The 24,077-nt window shown below is 42.5% G+C and overlaps 1 protein-coding gene across 1 annotated transcript in view; it reads right to left on the bottom strand.

Annotated features, from left to right (window-relative positions):
- Window positions 1–24,077, bottom strand: part of Ankfy1 (ankyrin repeat and FYVE domain containing 1) — a 56,761-nt gene that overhangs the window by 6,250 nt on the left and 26,434 nt on the right. The window contains exons 8-23 of the mRNA XM_051180066.1: window positions 22,474–22,678; window positions 20,658–20,726; window positions 20,105–20,304; window positions 16,261–16,358; window positions 12,219–12,447; window positions 11,595–11,693; window positions 10,863–11,016; window positions 9,269–9,437; window positions 7,810–7,928; window positions 7,042–7,198; window positions 5,719–5,919; window positions 4,437–4,613; window positions 3,302–3,449; window positions 2,116–2,206; window positions 1,733–1,857; window positions 528–674 (exon numbers count right to left, since the gene is read on the bottom strand). Coding sequence (XP_051036023.1) covers window positions 528–674; window positions 1,733–1,857; window positions 2,116–2,206; window positions 3,302–3,449; window positions 4,437–4,613; window positions 5,719–5,919; window positions 7,042–7,198; window positions 7,810–7,928; window positions 9,269–9,437; window positions 10,863–11,016; window positions 11,595–11,693; window positions 12,219–12,447; window positions 16,261–16,358; window positions 20,105–20,304; window positions 20,658–20,726; window positions 22,474–22,678 — 2,388 coding nt within the window. The remainder of the gene's footprint in view (window positions 1–527; window positions 675–1,732; window positions 1,858–2,115; window positions 2,207–3,301; window positions 3,450–4,436; window positions 4,614–5,718; window positions 5,920–7,041; window positions 7,199–7,809; window positions 7,929–9,268; window positions 9,438–10,862; window positions 11,017–11,594; window positions 11,694–12,218; window positions 12,448–16,260; window positions 16,359–20,104; window positions 20,305–20,657; window positions 20,727–22,473; window positions 22,679–24,077) is intronic.

Raw genomic sequence — 24,077 nt, forward strand, 5'->3', positions numbered from 1 at the left:
ATGTCAAAGCAAACATTCTGAAAAAAGGCCCTTCCTCTTCCAGAGAAAAGAGCCTTACATGGTGCCTAGAAACAGCAGGTTCAGATCTTAAGAGTAAAGTATGAAATTTAGAGCTGGATCTTTGAGTTTCAGGCTACTACCCTGAAACTCACTATAAAGTGAGTTCCAGGACAGCCAGAACTGTTACACAGAGAAACCCTGTCTCAAAAACAAAACAAAACAAAAAACAAACAAAAAAAAAACTGCTGGGAGGTGGTGACACATGTACACCTTTAATCCCAGCACTCAGGAGGCAGAGGCAAGTGGATCTCTGTGAGTTGGAGGCCAACCTGCTCTACAGATTGAGTTTCAGGACAGGCTCCAAAGCTATAAAGTCTGCCTCAAAAAAAAACCAAACAACAACAAAACAAACAAACACCCCAAAACCAAGAACAACAATAGCAAAAGAACAATTTAAAGATCACCAATACTTGTACACATGGCATTATAACTGTTTTTGGAGGAGGTACAGAAAGTATGCTGCTTACCTAATAATCTAAACAGAAGCTGCTTCGTGGCAACCTGGTAATTGAAAATGTTGACTCCTTGGTTATTATTCACCCCAAGGCGAGCCCCAGACCGAACAATGGCACGGCACAAGTTGGCATTTCCTTTCATATAAGCTAAGAGCAGCACTAGAAAACAAAACCACAGGTAAGTCTGTTTCCCACCAGTGCTAGCTGGCCACAGAGAAGAACAATGGCAGGACATTTGTTAGTAGTGTGCAGGCACAAAAGAGTTTGAAGCCCCAGTATGGACTCCATGCAGAATCTGGTACATCTTCCAAAAAAAGGGTCCGGCCAGAAGCCAGGTGATACTAGAGTTGAAGTCCATCATAAGGAACTAATATAGGGATCAAACACTGGGAAAAAACTGTTTTCTCAGTTGCCTTCCCCAGTCAAAAATCACTGCTTTTACCACCAAAGACAAAGCTCTTTGCAGTGTAACTAAATGTAAAGACCTGTGATTTCAGTACATACAGAGAAGTAAAATTAGTATAGGGAACATGATCCAGAATGTTCTTTCATCCAAAGGAGCCTCTCCTTGTGAAATGTTGGCCCAGCAAGAAGCCAGGCTCTGACCTGCTCTCTACAAAGTTACAAATAGCAAAAGATAGCTCCCTCGGCTCCCTTTAGCAGATACTTCATTAAATTTTTAACTCAAAATGATGTAGTAACATGAGGAATCTTAATCCCAGTATCAAATGAGGCCATGTATATAAGGAGGCTAAGAATTTATCCAGTCTTCTTACTAAAATATAACACAATGAGACACTTGAAACTAAGGCTCCATAAATCAGACCCTGTACATGAAGTCTCTTCCTACATGCCTCTGAAGCTACAACCTGGGCAAGTAGCTTAGGTAGACTGACTGCAAATGCATATCACAAACACATGAAAGGGAGACACTGGAGAAGCCTAGTTAGTCTTCTCAAGAAGGCACCAAGGTAGAATTAGCCACTTCTTCAAATCATATCACAGGTACATATTTCCTGGAGCCTGAGTCTTGGTTATATTTTATCTCTATTAAAACAGGAACATGGAAGGGTCCTGGTTAACTGAATAAACGTAAAGGTCTGCTTGGTCACAGGCATGAGGTTCTGGAGTACCTGAAACACTTCAGATGTCAGACACCAGGTTCCATGGTAGAGACCTTCAGCAGCTGCTGAAAGTCAGACACCTTATTTGCATACCTGTGTTGCCTTCTGCATCTGGTTTGTCCAAAGGATACTCAGGCATGCACTCTAAAAAGAGATCAAAGATGGCTGCTGCGTTCTCTTTGCCATATTGTCCCAGAATGTGTAGTGGTGACTGGCCTCTGATAAAACAAGTTGGCAAAGGTTAGACATGTATCTGTTATATACGTGTCACACCAAAGAAGGAATTTCCTGAACTCTGTGGTCTTAACTAAATCTAAAGGATATATAACAGACAAAAGTAGGTTTTTAAAAAGTATTCATTACAAAATCAAAATTACCATAGAACCAAAAGCTACTCAGGTGCACCTGAGGCTTGGGGGAGAAATGGGCTAGGCTACCAGGTACCCTAATCTATGCTTGGGACCAGCCACACTCACCTCAGATTAAAGGCTTCAGCATCCACTGTACACTCTGTCAGAAGAGCTCGGATGTTGTTGAGCCGACCATGCATGACCGCAAGATGAAGAGCTGGGGAGCAAATCCTCTTACTTTGCAAGTCCAGAAGCACACAGAAAAAGCACTATCTCCTCCCCACCCCATCTAAATGCACTCAGCAGTAACCAGACAAATACAGAGCCATCCTTTCCTATCCTGTCCCCTCCCCACAGTCATCAGTACACTCTCTTAAGCCATGCTGGTGGTTTCAAAGATGAGATTTTAATGGCTTCACTTCTGTCTCTGCTTCTCTCTGTCTCTGTTTGAATGAGAATGGCCCCCAAAGGATCACATATTTGATGATTCTATATTTGGTATATTTGGTGCAGCTGTTGGGAAGGGTTAGAAGGTGTGGCCTTGTTGGAGGAGGTGTGTCACTAAGGGTGGGGTTTGAGGTTTCAAAAGCCCACTTAGATATAAGGTCTCAGCTACTGCAGCAGCATTATGCTTGCCTATCTGATGCCATGCTCTCTGCCATGGCAGTCATGGCGCATTGTCAGAGCAGTAAAAAGTGACTCAGGCAGGCACACATGCACACACATGGCACACAAACAAAGTAAAACAAAAGGGCCTCATGATCACTGGGTAAAGGTACCTGCCATCAAGCCTAAAGACCTAAATTTAATTCCCAGGACCCACATGTATGAAAGAACTGGCTCCTGTAAATTGTCCTCTAGAAATGTACATAACCCCCTGACACTCCCCACCCTCCCCACCCCCCGGCCAAAAAAAGACATTGGTCTGTAGAAATGGTTCAGAAGTTAAGACCATACACTGTTCTTACAGAGGACTTTAGTTCAATTCCTAGTACCCAAGCCAGGCAGCTCCTGGGGATCCAACACCTCTGGCCTCTAAGGACACTAGCACTCACATGCACATTCCCCTACACAAACCTAATTTTAAATGAATTTTTAAAATCTTTTTAAAAATGCAATTGAAAAACTAAATACTGTAGACTACCAGGGTCACAAATTGGGAAGCTGCTGGGTAGCAGGACATGCCCAGAGCTCTGTTCCTGTATAAACCAATCTTCCAGAGGAGAAACAGACTTAAGGATACATTGTAACTTTACTGTAAAGAAGGACGGCCCAAGCACACAACACAGTACATAATGTGTCTAGGAATTACCATTATTTCCGTTTTCATCCACAGCAGCAAAGTCCACTCCATTCTCTAGGAGGACTGAGCAGATGGTGGGCAGGTCCTGCTGGGCAGCAAGATGGAGGGCAGTCTGACGATGCTTGGTTAATTCATTCACCTTGGCTCCTGCAAGAAGCTGTTAAAGTTGATTACTCAATCAGCCTCTCCCATAATTCAAGGTCCTATCAGTAGGGTCAAGTCTACCTGTCTTCTCTTATCTATAGAAACCAACAAATCTATCCTCCTGGCAGAGCTTGACTGTAGGATCTTGTAGATAATTCCAGCAAAACCACTGCCAAAGACTAATTATGTACCAGTATGTTCAATGGCTATTCCTTAGAACACAGTAATTCTAAGACTTTAGTATACCAAAACTACAAAGTGCTGCAATTATACTCTGTATTATATAAGAATGTCCATAATGCTTACACTTACCAAATTTCAAACAAACTCTCCTATATAATAAAATACCTGCATACATTCTGTCTAACCACCACACCCTTTCTTTCCAGGCTTGTCCCTGTCTGATATTATGTTGTACTGAAAAGTTGGTCTTTGGAGTTAACTCAAATCTAGTTACATGAATTACTTTCTAAGAGCCTAGGAGGAGTCTTTTTAACCTACTCTATTTTAAATGTGTAAAATTTTCCTTCTGGAGTTTAAAAGTCTCACCTAATCTTGGAATAGTGGAACTTGGGAGGCAGAGGCAGGTGAACCTGTTAGTTTGAGGTCAGATTGATTTGCATAACTTAGAGACTTCCAGGTCATCTAGGTTAGCAGGGTGGGAAAAAAATGGACAAACAGAAAAGGAGGGAAGGACGGAGGGAGGGAGGGAGAAAGTCTCAGCAGAGAGCCTGATAGTAAGTAGGCAGACAACATAGCTGACCTCCTGTCCCGTTCTGTTGTCTGTCAAATCCTCCTTGGCCTTCAAGGCCTGACTCCAGCATCTCTAGTCTACTTCTAGCACATGCACTATGGCACTTGGGACCTTCCACCTCTTGACATATCTGTCTTCCTGGTTTAGTCCCCCCAGATTTATGCTTTTCATTCACAACATCTCCAAAGACAACTTCTGTAGATATCCTGAAGCATGCTTGCCTTCACTCATTTCTCTGTGACTTACCAGATTTCGGACGATGATTTCTGACCCTGCTTGAACAGCAAGGTGCAGAGGGGTCAACTTGGAAGCATCCTGGACTCTAGAGTTCACATTGGCTTGGACACTGATCAGGAACAAAACACTTTCGATGTCAGAGTTCTGAACTGCCACATGGAGAAAATTCCGACCTTTATTATCTACCTACAACAAACAAATAAGAACCACACTGTCAGCCAGCTACTCTTAAGAATGGGATCCTTCTGCATGCCCACAAGCTAAGCAGGTCACTGGAAAAATCATGAAATGTCCTTCCTCAGTTCCAGAGCTCCAACAGTAGATGACACACCACCCCCAACACAACCATGTACACACATGAATGTGGTCAGGACAAGGGAGTGACTGCTCTGGCACCCTCCTGTAGTAGGAACTGGAGATAGAAAACCAAGAAGGGACTAACTGAAAGACAGAAGGAAGGCACATGGAAGGAAGAAGAAAACATGATGATTAGCTGCAAGGCCTCTGCTTTGACCAAACTAGATCCCATCTCAATCCCTAAGCAGCCAATCAGGCTTCAAAAATTTTCTTAAGCTTTAGATTAACACACAATGGGAGGTAGATGCCAGACAAGCTAAAAGAATGCTTCCTCAAATCAAACTCTATCATGTACTGTGTCTCAGTCTAAGCATGGGCAAAGTTAGAAGCTATACATCCACTCACACTTAGGAAAATGATAAAGAAAGGCAGATACCAAAGCCTGTGCTAAGAAAGCAGTCATCTTCATAAATGGCTCCTTCTAAATCTTGGCAAAATTCTCCAAGCTGGCTAAAATCAGACCTGACAAACCTATTCCAGCTTTCAACACATCAGTCATTGTCATCATTTCCCAACCACTGTTATAAACAAGTTGAAACCAAGATTTAGAAGATGATACAGAAATGGCAAAGGACAAGGAGAAAATGCATGTGCTCAGTAACAATGCATCTAAAACACTCAGAAAACTGCCCAACAACACAAGTTTTAGTATTTTAGAGGCATTCATTATCAGAGCATTTGGGAAATGCAGAGTATGAGCTCAGCTGCATACCCACAGAGTTCTAATGCCAGGCCCTCATGTGAGCTCTTCCCTAGTCATGGCCATTTACCAGGTTACGCCTCAGCCAGTAGACACGGGACACTGGAATAGTTAAATTTTTGAAAAAGGGGGAATTTAATATTTAAAACAAGTGTCTGTGTGTAGTTAGTGGCATCTGGTTAGTCTCCATATGAAAAATTCTGCTGTGGTGAATAGTGGTGGCTGGTCACTGACCTGCTCAGCAGCCCCAGACTCTCGTTTCAGAATGGCCTCGGCTGCCTTGTTGTTCTTGTAAGTCATGGCACAGGCGAAAGGGGTTAGCCCCTGTCTGTCTCGTACACTCAACTCAATGTTAGGGTGAGAAATCAACAGCTGAATGATGACACTATGTTGGTTGCTGATGGCCACATGGACAGGTGTTCTTCCTTCTGCATCCTATGGAAATAAGGTGCAAATTTCCGTGTCTAATGGAAAGATATAACTCAGGAACAGTATACAAGGAGGTAACTTTTAAATTTCAGTTATGAGACCCAGTGTGTGAAATCAATTTCTAAAAAGGTAAAATATAAAGATGACTAGAAGCTTCTCTCTATCACACTGTGTTCCAGTGACCACAGTGTCCCAGTGGCAGCAAGAGCCCAGAACAAACCCATTGTTTCAGAAGAGCTGCAGTCACCCTCAGCTCTCATTTATACAACAAGCTGCGGATGAAGCTGTTCTAGAGCTGGGGAGCTGGCTTCACAAATATGACAACTGGGGCTTGCTCCTCAGACGTATGTAAAGAGCATGGGCTTGGAATTCCAGTGTTGGGGAGCAGAGACAGGTAGATTCTGGGGCTCACTGGACAGCCAGCCTAGTTGTCTAGTCCCAGGCCAATTGGAGAACCTGTCTTAAAGTGGATACAAGGACTGGGGAGATGGCTAAACATTTAAGAGCACTGGCTGCTCTTTCAGAACATGCAGGTTCAGTTTCCAGTACCTACATGGAGGCTTACAACTGTAACTCCAGTTTTGGGGGATGTAGTGCCCTTTTTTGGTCTCTTCTGGCACCAGGCACACATGTAATACACTTGCATGCATGCAGGCAAAACACTCATACACATAAGATTAAAAGTAAATTTTTAAAAATGTATTAGTTGGACACTGCCTGAATAAAAACACCTAAGGTTAGCCTTTTGTCTGCACCGCCCCCCAACACCCACACACCCACAGGTCTGAATGCTTAAGAGCATCTGTGAGCTAATTAATGGGACACAGTCCTAAATACAGTCCTTAGTCCTCAGTGTGAGACTAACCCAATTCTGTGTGGAAATCTGTAAGGGTGCTAAGAAGCAAGGTACAACAGATAAAACAACTGTCTTTATGCTAAAGAGCAAGGCACAAAGAATTCACCTGAAATCAATTTAATTACGCAGAAAGTCACTGACTGTCATAATAAAGCCCAGTTTATAAAATATAAGTCAAACATTATATAATATATGTAAGTAATATATAAGACCCCTTGTCACAAAAGAAGATTCCTCTAAGTTCACCTCCCCAGAAAAGAAAAACTATATACCTGTGCGTTGACATTGGCACCGAACTCCAAAAGACATTGAATTGTCTCTTCTAGTCCCCATGAGGCCGCCAAATGCAGGGGGGTCTGCCCATCCCTTGCCTCCTCTTCTCCTTCTCCATCAGTACCCGGTTGTCTGGGACTATTCACATCACAGCCACTAAAGTAGAGAAACAGAAAGTCACCCACCACCTTGCCTAGCAGCATGTGCCAGAGAGCAGCAGTTCTGCCTGCTCTAATGACAAAGCCACCACTGCCACATTCTGCTAGCTCTGGTCCTCCCAGCAAGTTCTAAGGCCTGGGTACTACAGCCATAGCCTCTTTTGGGACTTCCTAGGGATATGTAAACACTTAAACGTTGAGAAACTATTTGCAAAGTTTCCCAAATTATCCTGCCTCCTCATATCCCATTCTCTAAGAGGGCTATAAGCTTTTATGGTTCAAGTGTTGTGGTGGGGCTCAGATGAGTCCATTTGGTCTTCTCCAAGCTAGCCTCCTGACTTCACAGTGGGAAGTGGTCTGAAGGTAAAAGGGGTCAATGAAATTCCCAAAGCAGAAGATGGTTTTGATCTAGGCATGTGAGCCCCTCCCTCCTCCACAGCTAACTTGGTTCTTAGCTGACTTGACATGACATTAGAGTGACCTTTTGATAATCATAATTATGAAAGTCAAGGCCAGCTATAGGCATGTCAAGACTGAGGTGATTTAACATAAGAAAGAGGTGGTTGGCAGTAAGCAGAATAAAAAAAGAGATACGTTGGCTTCTCAGACCTGCGAATAAGAAAGCAGGCAGTGGACTCATTGTTTTCATCAATGGCTCTGTGTAGAAGTGTCTGAAGACAACCACTGGGTCCTGGACCCCAGCACGTGGCATCACAACCATGTCTGACCTGCAGAGAAACACAGTTTTCTCACAAAAACTGTTGAGCAAAAGTAAAAATGCTTATTTTCAGCTCTGAGCAACATGTATATTACTTTTCAGATAAGTCATGGGCAACAAGTAACTGATGATTTTATCAATCATAACCACTCATTAGTCTTATAAACACTGATTCAAATCTGCTCTTTGATAGCTGGCCCATCAGTTAGGAGCACTGGCTGCTCTTCTAGAGAATACAAGTTTTGATTTTCAATCCCCACATAGTGGCTCACAACCATTTGTAACTCCAGTTCCAGGGAATCTCATGCTCTTGTCTGGCCTCCATGAGCACCAGGCATGCACATGGTACATAGACATACTACAGGCAAAACACCATACACATTAAAAAATTAAATATAATCTGTTCTGTACAAATTCTTATACTATGCCCTAGGGGTATGGTTTTTGGAAGTACACATTAGTGCCTCTATAGCTGTGTTCTATTAAGGACAGTGCCTGCTGATATATGTACTCCAAAGTCCCCTAGCAACACACACCTGTAATTAATAGGTAATCCCTCAAAACAGTTGATAAAAAGCCTCAGGTACAAAATACCTCAGTGCAGACTCTCAGAGTGATAAATGAGAGACTCTAGGCTTACCTCACTTTTTAGATGTGTCTTGCCAACATACAGACAGACCTGAGATTTGGGAATGTAGTAATATATTGATGGTCACAGCATCAAATCAGCCCCCATCAGGAGATGCCTGAGGCACCCCCTCCACTCTAGTACTCCTCTGCAGTTGTCTCAAAGACAGCCCAGATAGAAGTACTGGCCAGTATAAAGTACTACCCTCCCTCCCACCTAAGACAGGGTCTCAATGTATAATCTTGGCTAGTCTGGAACTTGCTTTGTAGCCTAGGCTGACCTTGTCCTCTCAGAGATGTCATAGCCTTACCTACCCAGTGCTGGGATTAAAAGTGAATGCAACCATAACCAGCTGAGCTTCACACTTCCTTAGACTTATTTTATACACATGAGTATTTTTCCTGCGTGTATGTCTGTATACCACATGCATGCCCAATGCTTGCTGATATCAGAAGAGGGCATCAGATTCCCTGAACTGGAGTTACAATTGTTAACCACCACATGGATGCTGGAAGTCAAATCTGGGTCCTCTGTAAGAACAAGTGCTTTTAAATCTCTCTAGCCCTATAACCTAGGATTAGTTAATGTGACTTTCCACTGTTTGTCTTTGACCTGGCTTGTAACTTGGATGACATCTTGCTCCTATGATGACAGGCACCAAATCCATCTTTGACACAACATATTCTCATCTGTGAGAAGAGGCTCTGTTATGCATGACTCACCAGAGTGGAAGCAATGTCCTCCAGATTATTTGCCAAGGCAAGCCATAGTGGTGGGTTCCCTTTTTCATCTGGCACAGACATGTCAGCTCCTCGGGTACATATGGCATCCACTACTAGTGGAAGCTGATTTTTGATGGCCAGCTGAAGGGCAGTCTCCCCATCCTGAGTCCTACCAAGACATAATGACCACAATCAAAATCAATGCTTGTAAATGCAGCCAAAGAAAACAGCACTCTCCAGGTTTTTCAAAGCCTAGATACTACTGGATCCCTTATATGCATGCACCTTAGAATGTTCTCAAGGAAATCAAACCTGTCAGCTGTATCTACCTTTTCCACCTTTTAAGAAAATACAGCCACTTCTCTTTATTGTACTCAAAAAGCAAACAAAGGGGGCTGGAGATATAGCTTAGTTGTAGGTATGTTTGTCCAGTATTCATGAGGGCCTGGACTTCATCCCCAGCATGCATGCCTACAATCCTAGTCCTTGGGAGAGATGGGTAGAAGGATTAGAAACTTAAGGTCACCCTCAGCTACAGACTGTTGCAAGCCTTGGATACACAAGATAGCTTCAAAAGAAAAACAAGACCCACTTTGTTCCCCCACTCTGTAATTCAGTGTCACCTGACACCGGAAATCCATAAAGGATCCTATGAATATGCATTGATAAAAATTAAAGTCTGAGGCTGGCAGGTCTGTCACCAAGCCTGACACCCGAGTTTGATCCTCAGAACACATGTGGGGATACAGACTCCCACAAGTCCTCGGACCACTACATGCACACTGTGGCAGACATGGGTGTATATCACATGTACTAGATAAATATATGAATTTAAAAATTAAAGTCTGTTTCTCCTTTAACCCTGTTTGTAGCCTAGTTGTTGAAGTGTTCTTTGTTGCAACTGAAATCCCTAATAAGGACTGATTTTTGGATCATCCTTTTTAATGAGATTCCTGTTATTTTGGACATTAGGCCTTAAAGTTATCAAGAAGGAAAGAGTACAGTTTGGCTATGATTGTGAATGTCCATGATGATACTCACTTATAACCTTTTTGTTGGAGGACATGAATTAGGGATTGAACTCAGTGTTCAGCAAATGCTCTTCTACCATCTCTTTTATAACTGGGATTAAATATAGGGGCCAAGTACATTAGGCAAGCTCTCTACCAGAGTGGTGTGTTCCTACCCTTTTATGTTTTGTTTTTAAGGACAGGGTCTCACTGTGTAGTCCAGGCTAGCTTTGAACTCATGGAGATTTACCTGCTTCTTCCTTTCGAGTACTGGAATTAAAGGTGTGTGCCAACACACTCAGTTTCTAGCCCTTCTTAAATTTTTCATTTTGAGACAGTCTTCCCAACTTGCTCAAGTAGGCCTTCAACTATCTTCTTGCCTTAGTCTCTTAAGCAGCTGGAATTATAGGTATGCATCACCCAGGTCTGACTCCATTTATACATTTTGAGAGCCACTGTTTCTCTTCCTTTATGCAACAAGGAATTAAAAAAAAATTCCCATCTAGAAGCCAGGATCTGATTTTTGAAGCATCTCAATTACATAATGACCTGGAATTACAAGACAGCATACCACTCCATCCCACCTGACGTTTATATCGGCTTGGTGCTCCAGGAGGAAGAGTGCACTCTTGCTGTCCTGCCGCCTTATGGCCATGTGCAGCAAAGTCTGCCCATCCGACATGGTGTCATTGATAGATGCGCCAGAGCCCAGAAGTTGGGCAGCAATTGTGTGCATGCCTAGGAAATAAACACTCCCCTTTCACGCACACTTGGCTTTCCCAGTCCCTTGACAACAAACAGACCCTCTAAGCTCTCAAAGGCAACAATCTTTCAGTGAACATAGCCGGCATTAAGTTATTTACAACAAAACCATTAGCCCTGCCTCTTCCTCCTCCCCCCTCTAGTCTACCCACCACTTCCTCCTGCCCCCTTCTAGTTTACCCACCACTTCCTCCTGCCCCCTTCTAGTTTACCCACCACTTCCTCCTGCCCCTCTAGTCTACCCACCACTTCCTCCTCCCCCTCTAGTCTACCCACCACTTCCTCCTCCCCCTCTAGTCTACTCACCACTTCCTCCTCCCCCCTCTAGTCTACCCACCACTTCCTCCTCCCCCCTCTAGTCTACCCACCACTTCCTCCTCCCCCTCTAGTCTACCCACCACTTCCTCCTGCCCCCTCTAGTCTACCCACCACTTCCTCCTGCCCCCTCTAGTCTACCCATCATTTCCTCCTCCCTCCCTCCCTCTAGTCTACCCATGACTTCCTCCTGCCCCCTCTAATATACCCAACTACTCATCTCCTTTGACATAACATACCAGTCCATAATGCCAGGCCTAGCACAGTTTGGTCTCTAGAATCCTTGAGGCTGAAGTCCGGAATAATTTGTAAATTGTTTGTGGCATGAAGAGCATTGGCTAAAATTTTTTAAAAGGAAAAGAAACTTGAATTCACCATACTGTGGCTGACAGAACCTTTTTTTTTTTTTTGATTAAGGTAGAGTTAAGGAGGAAAATAAGGTCTCACTGGTAGTCCTGGTTGGCCTCAAAATTCTGACAATCTTCCTGTCTCTGACTGAGTGTTGGGATTATAAACATGAGCCACCAGACCTGGCTCCTTGATCACATTTAAGGCATTCAAGAGAATAAGACTCAGTTATAAACTAATTGACTTTTCAAAGGGAGCAAACAGATAAATCTTGTGGGGAGTAGAAATCCAGAGACCTGTTATTTGAGCAAAATTTTAAGGTAAATTAACTTTCTTAAAACTTAAACATCCCCCAAACAATGAAAACAGACTCTACTGTAGCAACTGCATTGTAAGCAGTACCTACGAAACTAGCTGTAGAAGACTCAGAAAAGGAAGCAACAGCCTCTGAAGTCAGCTGCCCAAACAACTATTTCCACAGCTCATAATGTTGGGCATCAGACACAACTACCTACCTTTCTGTTCCAGGATGACAGACACCACATCTGGATGGTTATAAGCAATTGCCATATGCAACGGTGTCTGCAGGTAGATGCCATCTGCAGAACCCATTAGGACTGGAGTCTCTTTAGGCACAGGCAGAGCCTCCTCTGTTTGCAGGTTTGGATTGGCACCTTGTTGCAGGAGCTCTGCTGTGAGGTTGGCCAGGCCATGCCGACAAGCGGTATGCAAAGGAGTTTCTCCCTGAATGAAACAACAGAAATCAAAGTGGAAGAGAATTAGGAACTCCTGTCACAAAGGGATACGGAAAGTGGAAGTGCCAAACTCAGGGCACATTGCTAGCCCGCCCTGGGTTCCTCCTGTAACCAGATGACCTCATGAGTCTGACTTCCCTCCCTCAGCATCACCAACCTTTAGTTTCTTTAATGTCTCTTCAAGCATCTTTGCCTTTTTTATCCAAGACCACCTTGGTTATCCCTGTACTTTGTTGTTCTCACATTTTTTCCACTAATTATGCAAAGGATTTAGTTCTCTATAAAGCAACAATAGCCAACAACTAACTACCAGGTATCACCAGATTCAACACTAGAAAAAAACAACTGCCCCATGGCCTGAGGTACATATGCAGGGCAAGCTTCTTTTGGCCACTTTTCTAACTTTTACTAGCACCTGTTGCTTTAATTTGCTCACATCAACCTCATCTTGAACTCTGATCAAGACTTCCTTCACTACCTTTAAAAATTAAAGGTATTTTCTTTAGAACAAACAGGTTTATTAAGAACAGGTGAGAGTGAACCCCAGGCTGATAGCTGGAGAATCAGCATAGGACTGAACCAGGACCCCTGAACGTGGGTATCAGTTAAGAGGTCTGGGGAGTCTATGGAGCCTCTGGTAGTAGAACCAGTATTTATCCCTAGTGCACGAATGGACTTTGGGAGCCCATTCCGCCATGGAGGGATACTCTCTCAGCCTGAATACATGGGGGAGGGCCTAGGCCTTGCCCCAAATGACATGACAGACTTTGATGATACCCCATGGAAGGGATCACCCTCCCTGGGGAGTTGATGGAGGGTGGGATGAGGGGAGTCAGTAGAGGTCATGGGAGGATGGGAGGGAGAGGGAACTGGGATTGATATGTAAAATAACATTGTTTCTAATTTAACTAAAACACATGTATACACATACACACACACACACACACACACACACACACGCACGCGCGCGCACACACACATATATATGTATGTATACCACACAAAACAGGTGAGAGAGAACAACTGAGAGTGGGAAGGGCTTCAAGAGAGGAGCACCACTAAAGACATTTTAATGGTGTTACAGGTACCAGAACTTGGTACTCAAAAGGTAGGAGAACAGTTTAGTCTTGCTTGCCTCCTGACCTCCAGCACACAATTCTTCCTCTAAAAGGGCCATTATGAATTTCACAGAAGACAGGTATTCATTTCTGTGTATATGTATGTTTATGCTGTATGTAAATATGTGACTGGATATGGGGTGCTTTTACTCCCTGTCCCCATCTATACCTGACCAGGCCTATCCTCCTGTTCAGCCCCTCTCCGGACACATGCTCATCAGTGTCCTTGTCCACTCCTGTGGTTTTCTTTTTCGTTTTTGAGACATGGTGTTGTGTATCCCAGACTGACATCGAATTCATTATGTAGCAGAGGAAGACTTCAAACTCCTGATCCTGCTGTCCTCAACTTCTAAGTGCTAGTATTACAGGCATGCGCAACCACATCTGCTTTATGAAGTTGTGAGAATCAAACCCATGGATTCATGTGTACTAGGCAAACACTCTACCAACTGAACCACATCCCCACTCTCTACTCCTGTGACTTCCACCAGGGCCTTCAGCCTGTCTCTCCACCTACTATTTCCAGTGCCTTCAAGGCTGTAAAGAACATGGTTGCAATGGAACTTATTGCAACAGAGCCCAGAGAGGCCAGAAGAGGGTATTGGGTCCCCTGGGACTGTAGTTCTGAGCTGCCATATAAGCTTGGAATTGACCCTGGGTCCTCTGGAAGAGCAGCCAGTGCTCTTAACCACTGAGCCATCCCTCCCAACCCCAAGGTCCTTTACTCTCAATTAAATGATATTGAGAATCTCTTCGACCCTAAAATACATGCTGTTTCTAAGTCCACCAGAAGAACCTCAGGGTAGATATTCTTAAAGCTCCAAGTACAAGTAATAGAAGTGACCTTAAAGATAAATACACCTACCAGGCAAAGGTGGCACATGTCTTTTATCCCAGCACTTGGGAGATAGAGGCAGACAGATCTCTCTCAAGGCCAGCCTGGTCTACAAGGCGAGTTCCAAAACATCCAGGTTACACAGAGAATCCAGCCACAAACAAACAAACAAAGGGCCCTGTCTCAAGCAAATGAACAAGGAAGATAAACACACCCTCCCTTTCTGAAAGCAGGAAAGGCAAAGGAAAAAAGCACTCTCCTGGGGGGCGGGGGGGAAGGGAGGGAAAACTCCATAAAAAACTAGCATTTAGTATCTCATGTTCTAGATAATATGTTAATACACATTTAAATACCTCTTTTTTGTTTGTTTGTTTGTTTGTTTTGTGTTTCGAGACAGGGTTTCGCTGTGGCTTTGGAAGCTGTCCTGGAACTAGCTTGTAGACCAGGCTGGTCTTCCTTTCTTAAAAGATTTATATTTAATTGTGCATGTTTATGTGTAGGTGTATGCAATTGAGAGCAGATGCCTGCAGAGGCAAGGTGTTGGATGCCCCTAGGGCTGGAGTTACAGGTAGTTGTGAGCCTGTCCAACATGAGTGCTAGAAACCAAGCTAAAATCCTTTGGAAGAGCAGGTGGTGCTATTAATCAGTGAGTCATCATCTTTCCAGCCCCTATTTCTTTTCATCTTACCCATTCCCTATGACATCAAGATTAACTCCATCTTATAGCTGTTGAAACTGAAGCTGAGAAAGTAAAATTATACAAAGATAGAAAGCTGGTAAACTCAGTACTGCTGACCCTAACAGTGGCTGCCCTGATTGCAGAAAATACAATCTTTGACACTCCAGAGATGCCTGAAACCATGGGGAATATCAAACCCTATGTCTATTTTTTCCTAACAAAGTACTTACAGTAACATTTAGTTTATTATTTAGGAACAGAAATGGAATTAGCAACAATAAAATAAAACAATTATAATAATATGCCCTATTTTAGTACTGTGAATGTGGTCTTTGGGAATACCTTCTGTTCTATACTCGCCCTTCCTGTGGGAATGCGCCATCTATGGTGAGTGAAGGTAACTGACAAGAGACAGGCATTATAACAATGAAGATAAGCACTGACACTGAGTCAGTCTATCTTATTAGAGGGCTGCTAAGATACTGAAAGGCAGGCAGCATATGCACCAGGGACACATTTGATAGAGGGCTGAGCCACACACTAGGATTATGTGGATTTCATGATGTTACTCTGGTGGACAACCTAACATTTATGAATTATTTTCACAATTTTCAATTTAATATTTTCAGACCATGACTGACCACAGGTAACTGAAACCTAAAGATAAAAGTGCAGGTGAGGGAAGACCATGATCTGGTCGGTGATGGTGCCTAGAAACAACAGACTGAAGCAGCAGCCCCACAGGAGACCTGAAGAATCAAGAGGCACACAGGACAGCACCAGTCTGCAATCACAGCACTGGAGAGGTGGAACAGGAGAGCACACGTGTGAGGCCACCCTGGGTTATATAAAACCACCTCAAAACCACGGAATCAAGAAGCTATTACAGCACTTGTTTACATTCTTGTTTGCTAATTTCTATTCCATTACAAAGTCTACAAGATCTAATTCAGGACATGGCTATATAACAAAAATATAGATAATAATTGTTGACTGAATCAGTCAACCAATCTTTGAGGACATACAAGACTCCCCTTTATACTGGTCATATGAATGTACACTCACAAAAGTGAAGAAAAAGAGGAGACAATTTCATTTTTCCTGCAGGCCCAGCATTGCCATTTCTTCCCCAGTCCACAGCCATTCCTCCAGCTGCCCTTTCTAACTTACCCATTTGTTCCTGTGGTTGGCATGGGCACCACTAGTTGCTAGGAAAAGAGCTGCAGCCTCATTTCCTGCCCCAGCTGCCCTCTGTAGCAGACAATTTCCTAAAAGAAAGAAGTCATGTTCATTCTTTCATTTACATGGATATTAATTAAATTCCACCCAGTACAAACACCCTGTCCTTCCTCCCACACCCGACAGCAGGTGTGCTTGTATCGCCCTTGCTGGCAGTTCATTGTGCCTCCTAGTATGGCTTGAGTAGGGAAGGGCTCCCCCACACAGCAGTGCTGATCACATTTTCTGAGACAATTCTTTACCATAGAGGCCCAATCTCTAAGTTGTACAACATTCAGCAATATTCCTGGTCATACCCACCAATGCCAGAAGAAGCTCTGAACTTGTGGCAATCAAAAATGTCTAGGGGCTGGAGAGATTGCTCAGTATTTAAGAGCACTGGCTGTTCTTCCAGCACTGGATCCTTCAAGAAGACCCGGGTTTGATTCACAACAACACCCACACAGCAGCTCACAACTGTCTATAGCTAGGGATCTGGCCTCCATGGCCACCAGGCATGCACACTGATATACATACAAGCAAAATATCAATAACACATAAAATAAATTGTAAATTTAAAACAAACAAAACAAGGCCAGAATTCAAGGCCAGCTTGGTCTATATATTGAGCTTCAGGACAGCCAGTGCTATACAGAGAAACCCTGTCTTGAAAAATCAAAACCAAAGCAAGAAGGGGGGGGGGCTGGGGTGGAGAAGAGGAGAGGAGAGGAGAAGAGAGGAGAGGAGAAGAGAGGAGAGGAGAGGAGAAGAGAGGAAAGAAGGGTGGGTCTAGAGAAGCTTTCAAATGTTCTTCTGGGGAAGACAGGGTGCAGGTAGCAATGCCCAGGCCTCATGCATTGTAGCTGTACTAGAAAATGCCCATCAAATGTTCCAGTTCTATCCCTAGAGCAGCCATATAAGGTTGCTGTTAGCTCAGAAATATTTTTTTCTTAGCACTATAACTATTTTCTGAATAGAACACTAGGGAAAATAAAACCTTCTCCAAATGGTTTTTGGATCCAGAACAGTGTTTCCAACTCCATGTGCAAACACAACATAAAATCATGTTCTGGGCACTAGAAGATGGCTCAGTGGTTAAGAGGAATACTCTTATAGGGAATCTGAGTTTAGTCTGGTAGCTCATAACTGCTGTAACTGCAGCTCCACAGGACCTGATGCTCTCTCTTCTGGCCTCAGAAGATAACTGCATACAGTTACACATACACACAGATATATAGGCATACTCATAATTAAAAGTAAAAATAAATCTTTAAAAAAAAATCTCATATTCTGAAACTGTGGTGCTTGAAAATCTAAATAAGATGAATACTAAGACTGAAAAATAAAAATAAAAGAAATGGGACAAAACAATGCCAGGGAGAGGGCTCTGCTAGGTAAAATGCTTGCTATACATACAGCCTGGCAACCCACATGCCATTTCCAGAGCTGTGTTGTTTTTTTGTGTGTTTTTTTTGTTTGTTTGTTTGGTTGGGTTTTTTTGTTGTTGTTGTTGTTGTTTGTTTTTAAGATGGGGCCTTACAACTGTAGTCCTGGATGACCTAGAACTTGCTATGTAGACCAGATTGACCATGAACTCACAGAGATCCGACTGCCTTTGCCTCCTGAATGCTGGGGTGAAAGGTGTGTGCCACCAGTCTCTGGCATCCCAGAACCATGTGCATAGCAGTCAAATGCATCTGTAATGCCAGCATTTCTACAGTGAGATGGAAGGAGGAGCTAGGAATGGAAACTCCAGCTAGCCTGGAATATGCAGAAAGATATTCTGCCTTAAAACCAAATACCAAAACTTATGACCTGACTTCCACATGTTCAATTTTACACACATACAATCACACACACACACCCTCAATAGGAAACAAAATGAAGAAAAAAAGAAATGGACAAAAACACTACTTTGTCTTTATGCCATTTTTTCCTTCCCTTCACAGAAAGTGACTTCACCTATAATAGTTATAGTCAGTCTGATCTCAACCTCTGTTGAACATAATACATGCCCAGAATCTCCACTGTTAGAAAGTAAAAGCAAGACAATAAAGAGAGGGTTAGAGAGATGGCTTAGCCGTTCAGAGCACTGAATACTCTTGCAAGGGACCTGGGTTCGGTTCCTCTAGCTCTATGTGGTGGCTCTATGTCAGCTAGGACAACATAGCAAGACCTTGACTCAAAAAAAGAAAAGAAATCCTCATAGTAGGTAACAAAAGCTAAAGGTAGTACATTCTACCCAAAGAACTAAACCCCTGGAAATGCGACTGTGACAACATATTAATCAATAAATTATGTTGGTTCATGATTGTTCACTATTGTTGGTAACTCCAGTTACAAGGGATCCCTTGCCGTCTTTTAGCCTGCATGGATACTAGGCAAACTTGTGGTGTACATATATACATGTGAGTAAAACACTCAGACTAATAAAATAAATAAATCTAAAATTGAGGATAAGAGTTAAGAGTTTGAGTTCATCTTCAGCTATAAATCAAATCTGAGCAGTCTAGACTATATCAGAACCTGCCTCAAAAACAAAATTGTAATCTTAGAAAATTTTCTAATACCAAGTTCGATATTTTCTTTACAGTGAAAGACTTCTGATAAGATGAGCAGTGATATCAGTGCGTGAAGTTCTGAAACATGAAACATGGGACATCTACAACACGGTGAACTAACACTCTCTAGTGACTAAGGCATAATTTCTAGATCCATGTACAGAAAAACAGTCCATTCAAAGCACAAACTGATGAGCCTCCCCTTTCCATGTCTCTAAGGATGTACATTCTTCATTCAACTTAACCAGAACAACACATCTGAAAAGAATGAACACAGATGCAGATACAAGAAGCTACCTGTTCTTTTAATTAACTTGTTTAAAAACTACATTATCAACAGCTCTTAAAAGTTTCTCCGTTTTGGATCTGGAGAGATGCTCGGCAGTTCAAAGCACTTGATGCTCTTCCAGAGGACTCAGGTTCCCAGCATCTACTTAGCAGCTCACAACCAACTCTAACTCCAGTTTCTGGAGATCTGATGACTTCTTCTGACTTCCAGGGGAATTAGGCAAGCATATGGCAAAGATACATGCATATAAACACTTGTGACACATAAAATAAAATAAACCTAAAAATTGAATTAAAAACAGAAGTTTCTTAGTTTTAGAAGCTGGGTATGGTAGATTGTGTCTGTAATCTCAGTACTTAGATGGCTGAGGTCAGTAATAGACTCTCCAGTTAAGGTCCAGGCTGAGCTACATAAACCTGACAAGACTCTGTCTCAAAACCAAAAACAAAAGAATAAAATTTTTATTTTTATTTTCCAACTCTTAGTAAATACTTGCTGATTATAAGTTCTACAAGGGTAAAAGGAGTTGTGAGTCTACAGAGTCGAAAAATGGTTGTCTTAACTTACCAGGTGTGTTTTAGCTTTTAAGACTTAAACTAATGTCTGGTTAAATTATTTGGAGCATGGGATTAAAACAAACCAACCAACCGCATGGGCTTTTACTGAGCTAAATACAAAACAAATAAGTCTCATGATAGTAATCCATCTCCTTTCTGTGTTATTAAAAACATTTATAAGCTGGCATGGTGGCACATGCTTGTATTTCTAGCACTCAGGCTAATGCAAAAGAACAACACGTTCAAGGCTAGCCTGGGCTATCTAGCAAGACTGAGGCCAACACTGCACTCATTCACAGCCCCTGTGAAACCATAATAAGAAACTCTTTTAGCCATCATTTCTCAAAGACCTCCGAATGCAGTCTTATTCCTTCGGCCCACTGTTTTACCCGTCAGTGCATCTGGAGCATCAGTGTTGCTGCCACGTTGAATGAGCCTGGCTGCAAAGCTGTTTTCATCAAATGATGTCCCATTCACCACAGGGAGGTCTTCAAAAGGGTTTACAGACTGGCCAGAAGACACGGTGATGTACTGGACAGCAAGCCAGAGTGCAGTGCTGCCCTCGTGATCTTTCAGCTCTAAGTCTAATCTGAAATAAAGAGTCCATGTGAATGACAGGTACAGTTTCCTTGATGCCAACAGCTTATTCTCTTCCTGTGTTTTCTAAAGGATAAATTTTTATTTTACTTAAGGTTTGTAACTTTGTTACTTTAAGGTTTGTAAATGGAAAGCATCTTAAGAGAAAATTTCAAGCCGGTAATCCCAGTCATTGCGGGACTAAAGTAGGATTTGAATTCCAGGTCCGCTTAGACTACATAATAAGACCTCATCTCAAACAAACAAATGAACAATAGTTTTTTAAAAATTTTAATAAGGAAAGATTTTTCACTCACAATCCCACCCTCACAACCGCTTTTCATTTCTCCAGGCCGCCCTACGTACTGTTTACACTGCAGCAGCTGATTGAACACATATTCATTCCTGGCCATGATGGACAAGTGTAAAGGAGTCCTGAGGGCAAGACAGAACAGAAGGAATTAAAAGAAATGTCAATTCAAGATAGACAACCCAGACACTCATAGCAGGCAGGGACTAGAATCCTTGGTAGATTCAGCAACTACAACCAGTTCCATTACTCTATTTTCCAAAATCATAGCCAAGAATCATAACATGAAAATAGATTTGCACTGGGCACTAGTGGCACATGCCTTTAATCCCAGCACTCAGCAGGCAGAGGCAGGTGGATCTCTGTGAGTTCAAGACCAGCCTGGTCTACAGAGTGAGTGCCAGGACAGGTTCCAAAGCTACAGAGAAACTGTGTCTTGGGGGGAAAAGAAAAGAAAATGGATTTGCTTCTATGACCCATGGCTCTTTACTTCAATTCTAACCCTTCCTGAAGGAGTATGTTAAAGAACAGCTTCTGTCACACTTTCTCTCACCTATCCTCTGTCAATCTAAAAAGAAACTGTTCTACTCTATAATTTTATCTTAGCACAGGAGCACACAGCAGCAGCAAGACAGAACTGGGTAGAGCTGAACTTGTTCTTCACAGCCTGTTTATTTAGTACTAGAAGGCTGCCACTAGAGCACAGTGCACAAGCCTGGCATCAACCTCAAAAGGACAGACTGCCCAAGTTTATGCAGTTCAAGTGGGGAAACAAACCAAAGAATCAGCATAGGGAATAAAGGATGTAACTACTTGGGAGAATGAGTGGTTATTATTATGCAACACCGAATTCCTGGACCATCTTATCTCTGCACAGGCACAGTCCATCTCCTGGCAGCCAGCCTTGAAGAATATGACCTCCTGGGTGGGTTTTCAAATAGTGAACTGAGGTGATAGTGAGTAATGCTTGTTGTCCCCACCCAAGGCTGCTGAGGCAAGGGCTGAACTACACTTCAAAGTTTCCCACACTCTTGCCGCATGGCAGGCAACCCTGTCTACAATTCTAAACCACAAGGAATCCTAAACTAACTCCTTCCGAGAAGATGCAAAACTCCTTCTGAGAAGATGCAAAAACAACAGAAATTGGGCTGAAGATGGCTCAGTGGTTAAGAGTACCACTGCTTGCTCTTCCAGAGGACCTGGGTTTGATTCTTAGCATCCACATGGTGGCTCGCAAACACCTGTTACTCCAGTTCCAGGGAATCCTACATACTTTTCTGGCCTCCACAGGCACTGCATTTACGTGGAACATTAGTACACATGCAGGCAAAACATCCATACACGCAAAATAACAAATAAGTATAAATAAAAACTGGTAAAAATGTAAAACAGCAAACATAACCCAGAAACACTACCAAATATAGAAAAGGCTATGCACTGAAGGTAACACACTCTGGAGATAACAAGATGTCCAATAGTTAAGATATTTATATGGCAGAAGTGCATTTAAAAGGGAATTTTCTAACCATTGGATCTCCGAGATATAAAACAGGTTGCCTAGAGGTAGCAGTTCCTCTTCAAACTATCCAAGTGATCCTAAAAAATGCTGAATAATGTCCTTGTAAACGCTGACCAGGTGACCACTCTGGTTGCTTTCAACATGAAAATGATATAAATTGCTTAGAAATTCAGTCATTAGTTAGCCAGACTACAAATGTTTCCCCAAATGCTTCTAGTCTTGGTCATGACACTTAATTGCATGACAAAGAAATGTTTGCAGCTTCAATGAACAACAGTTTTAATTATGTCAAATAGTGTGTATGTCATTTGTGTGCCACCATAAAAACCCTCTTCTGGAGTTAGTGTACTCACCTGCCCTTGCTATCCTGCATGTTGGGGTTAGCACCAGCTTGCAGGAGAGCCTCCGCAATCTGCGCCATCTCAGACATCACATCTGCTGAGTATTTCTTTGAACTATACAATGCTACAAGGTGTAACGGGGTCTCTTGGGCTCCCAATGTGGCAGCATTGACAAGGGCCCCGTTCTTAATGAGGAATGTAGAAGCAAAGAGATCTCCTTGAAAGAAATAACAGAACACACAATGACATGACAACAACCAGTTACTGTGGCTAATATTTCCTCTGAAGGCAAAAAGTGGGTAACTGCAGACATAGAAGAAGGATATCTGGGGGTATCTGAAACAATGTCCAATGAAATCCATGACAGTCCACAGAGTTATACTTTAATTCAAAAGGTTATTTTGCCCACCTTTTGATTACCAATGACAATCTGCACTGGTTCCTTCCTTTAAGATGCCTTCACTATTAACAACAGACTTGGGTGGAAGAGATGATTCAGTGGTGGCTCTTTCAGAGAACCCCAGTTCGAGTGCCATCATAACACGGTGGTTCACAACTGTCTGCAACTCCAGATCCTGGGATCTGACATCCTCTTATGGATTCTACAGGTACATGCACACACACCCACACCCACATCCACACCCACACCCACACACACACCTCTTCTAGCTGGGTGGGTGGAAGCAGTTATTTGTCTCCCTGACCTCCAGGTGGCACCAATTAGTTTCTACCTGGGACTCATGATCAATGCCTTTTAAAAACTGGCCTTTGGAAACTTGGGGAAGAAAACAGATGAACTTCAGGCTACCACTTTCACTTTAACAGACAGGCACTAATTCCAGTCAATTCTGACCAGATAACTATTCTCTTACCAGAGTTCTAGGTCTTCTTCTAAAGACAGAAATGAGGACACAGGCACAGAAAAACCTACAGATGCTTAGATTCAGACAGAAAGCGTAACAGAAACCATCTTATATCTTAATTTTTTTTAAAACAACAATGGTCTTACTCTGTAGCCCAGGTTGGCTTCTAATTGAGAGCATTCTCCTATCCAGTCTTTCAAGTGCTGAAATTACAGGCAAGAACCACCATTCCCAACTAACACTTTTATGAATTAAGTCTTTTTAATGGATTTACTGACTTTAAATCAAATTTACTTAAAGGTTAGACCCAAAACTCAGTTCATAATCTATTATCATACATTTATATGTACTTTTGATTAAAAAAAAAAAGAGCTCTTTAGGAATTATTAGAAGTTTAATTAAAGAAAGAAAGTCAGTCAGAGGATAAATAAACAAGAAAAAACATGCAGAGAACAGAACAAAGAAGGGAACTGGAAGCTAGACCCTAGACAAAGTTCTTACCACTCAACACACTTTCAATCTGACAGGGTAAGGGTGTGGCTTGCACTCAACCACTGTTCAGCATGCTTAAAGCCCTGAGTTCCAGCCTCAACATCAGAAAAACAGTATCTCCTACTGAAAACTTCAGCCACTTGCTTTCCTCAGTCACCAACATCAGCTCAATGAGGCATTACTGTTGTCACTGTTCCACATAACATTCCTAACCAATATTAAACAATTTTAAAATGGACACACAACTTTCCTTTCAGTTTT

The sequence above is a fragment of the Phodopus roborovskii genome, unplaced genomic scaffold (genome assembly GCF_943737965.1).
Source record: "Phodopus roborovskii unplaced genomic scaffold, PHOROB, whole genome shotgun sequence".
NCBI classification, from domain to species: domain Eukaryota; kingdom Metazoa; phylum Chordata; class Mammalia; order Rodentia; family Cricetidae; genus Phodopus; species Phodopus roborovskii.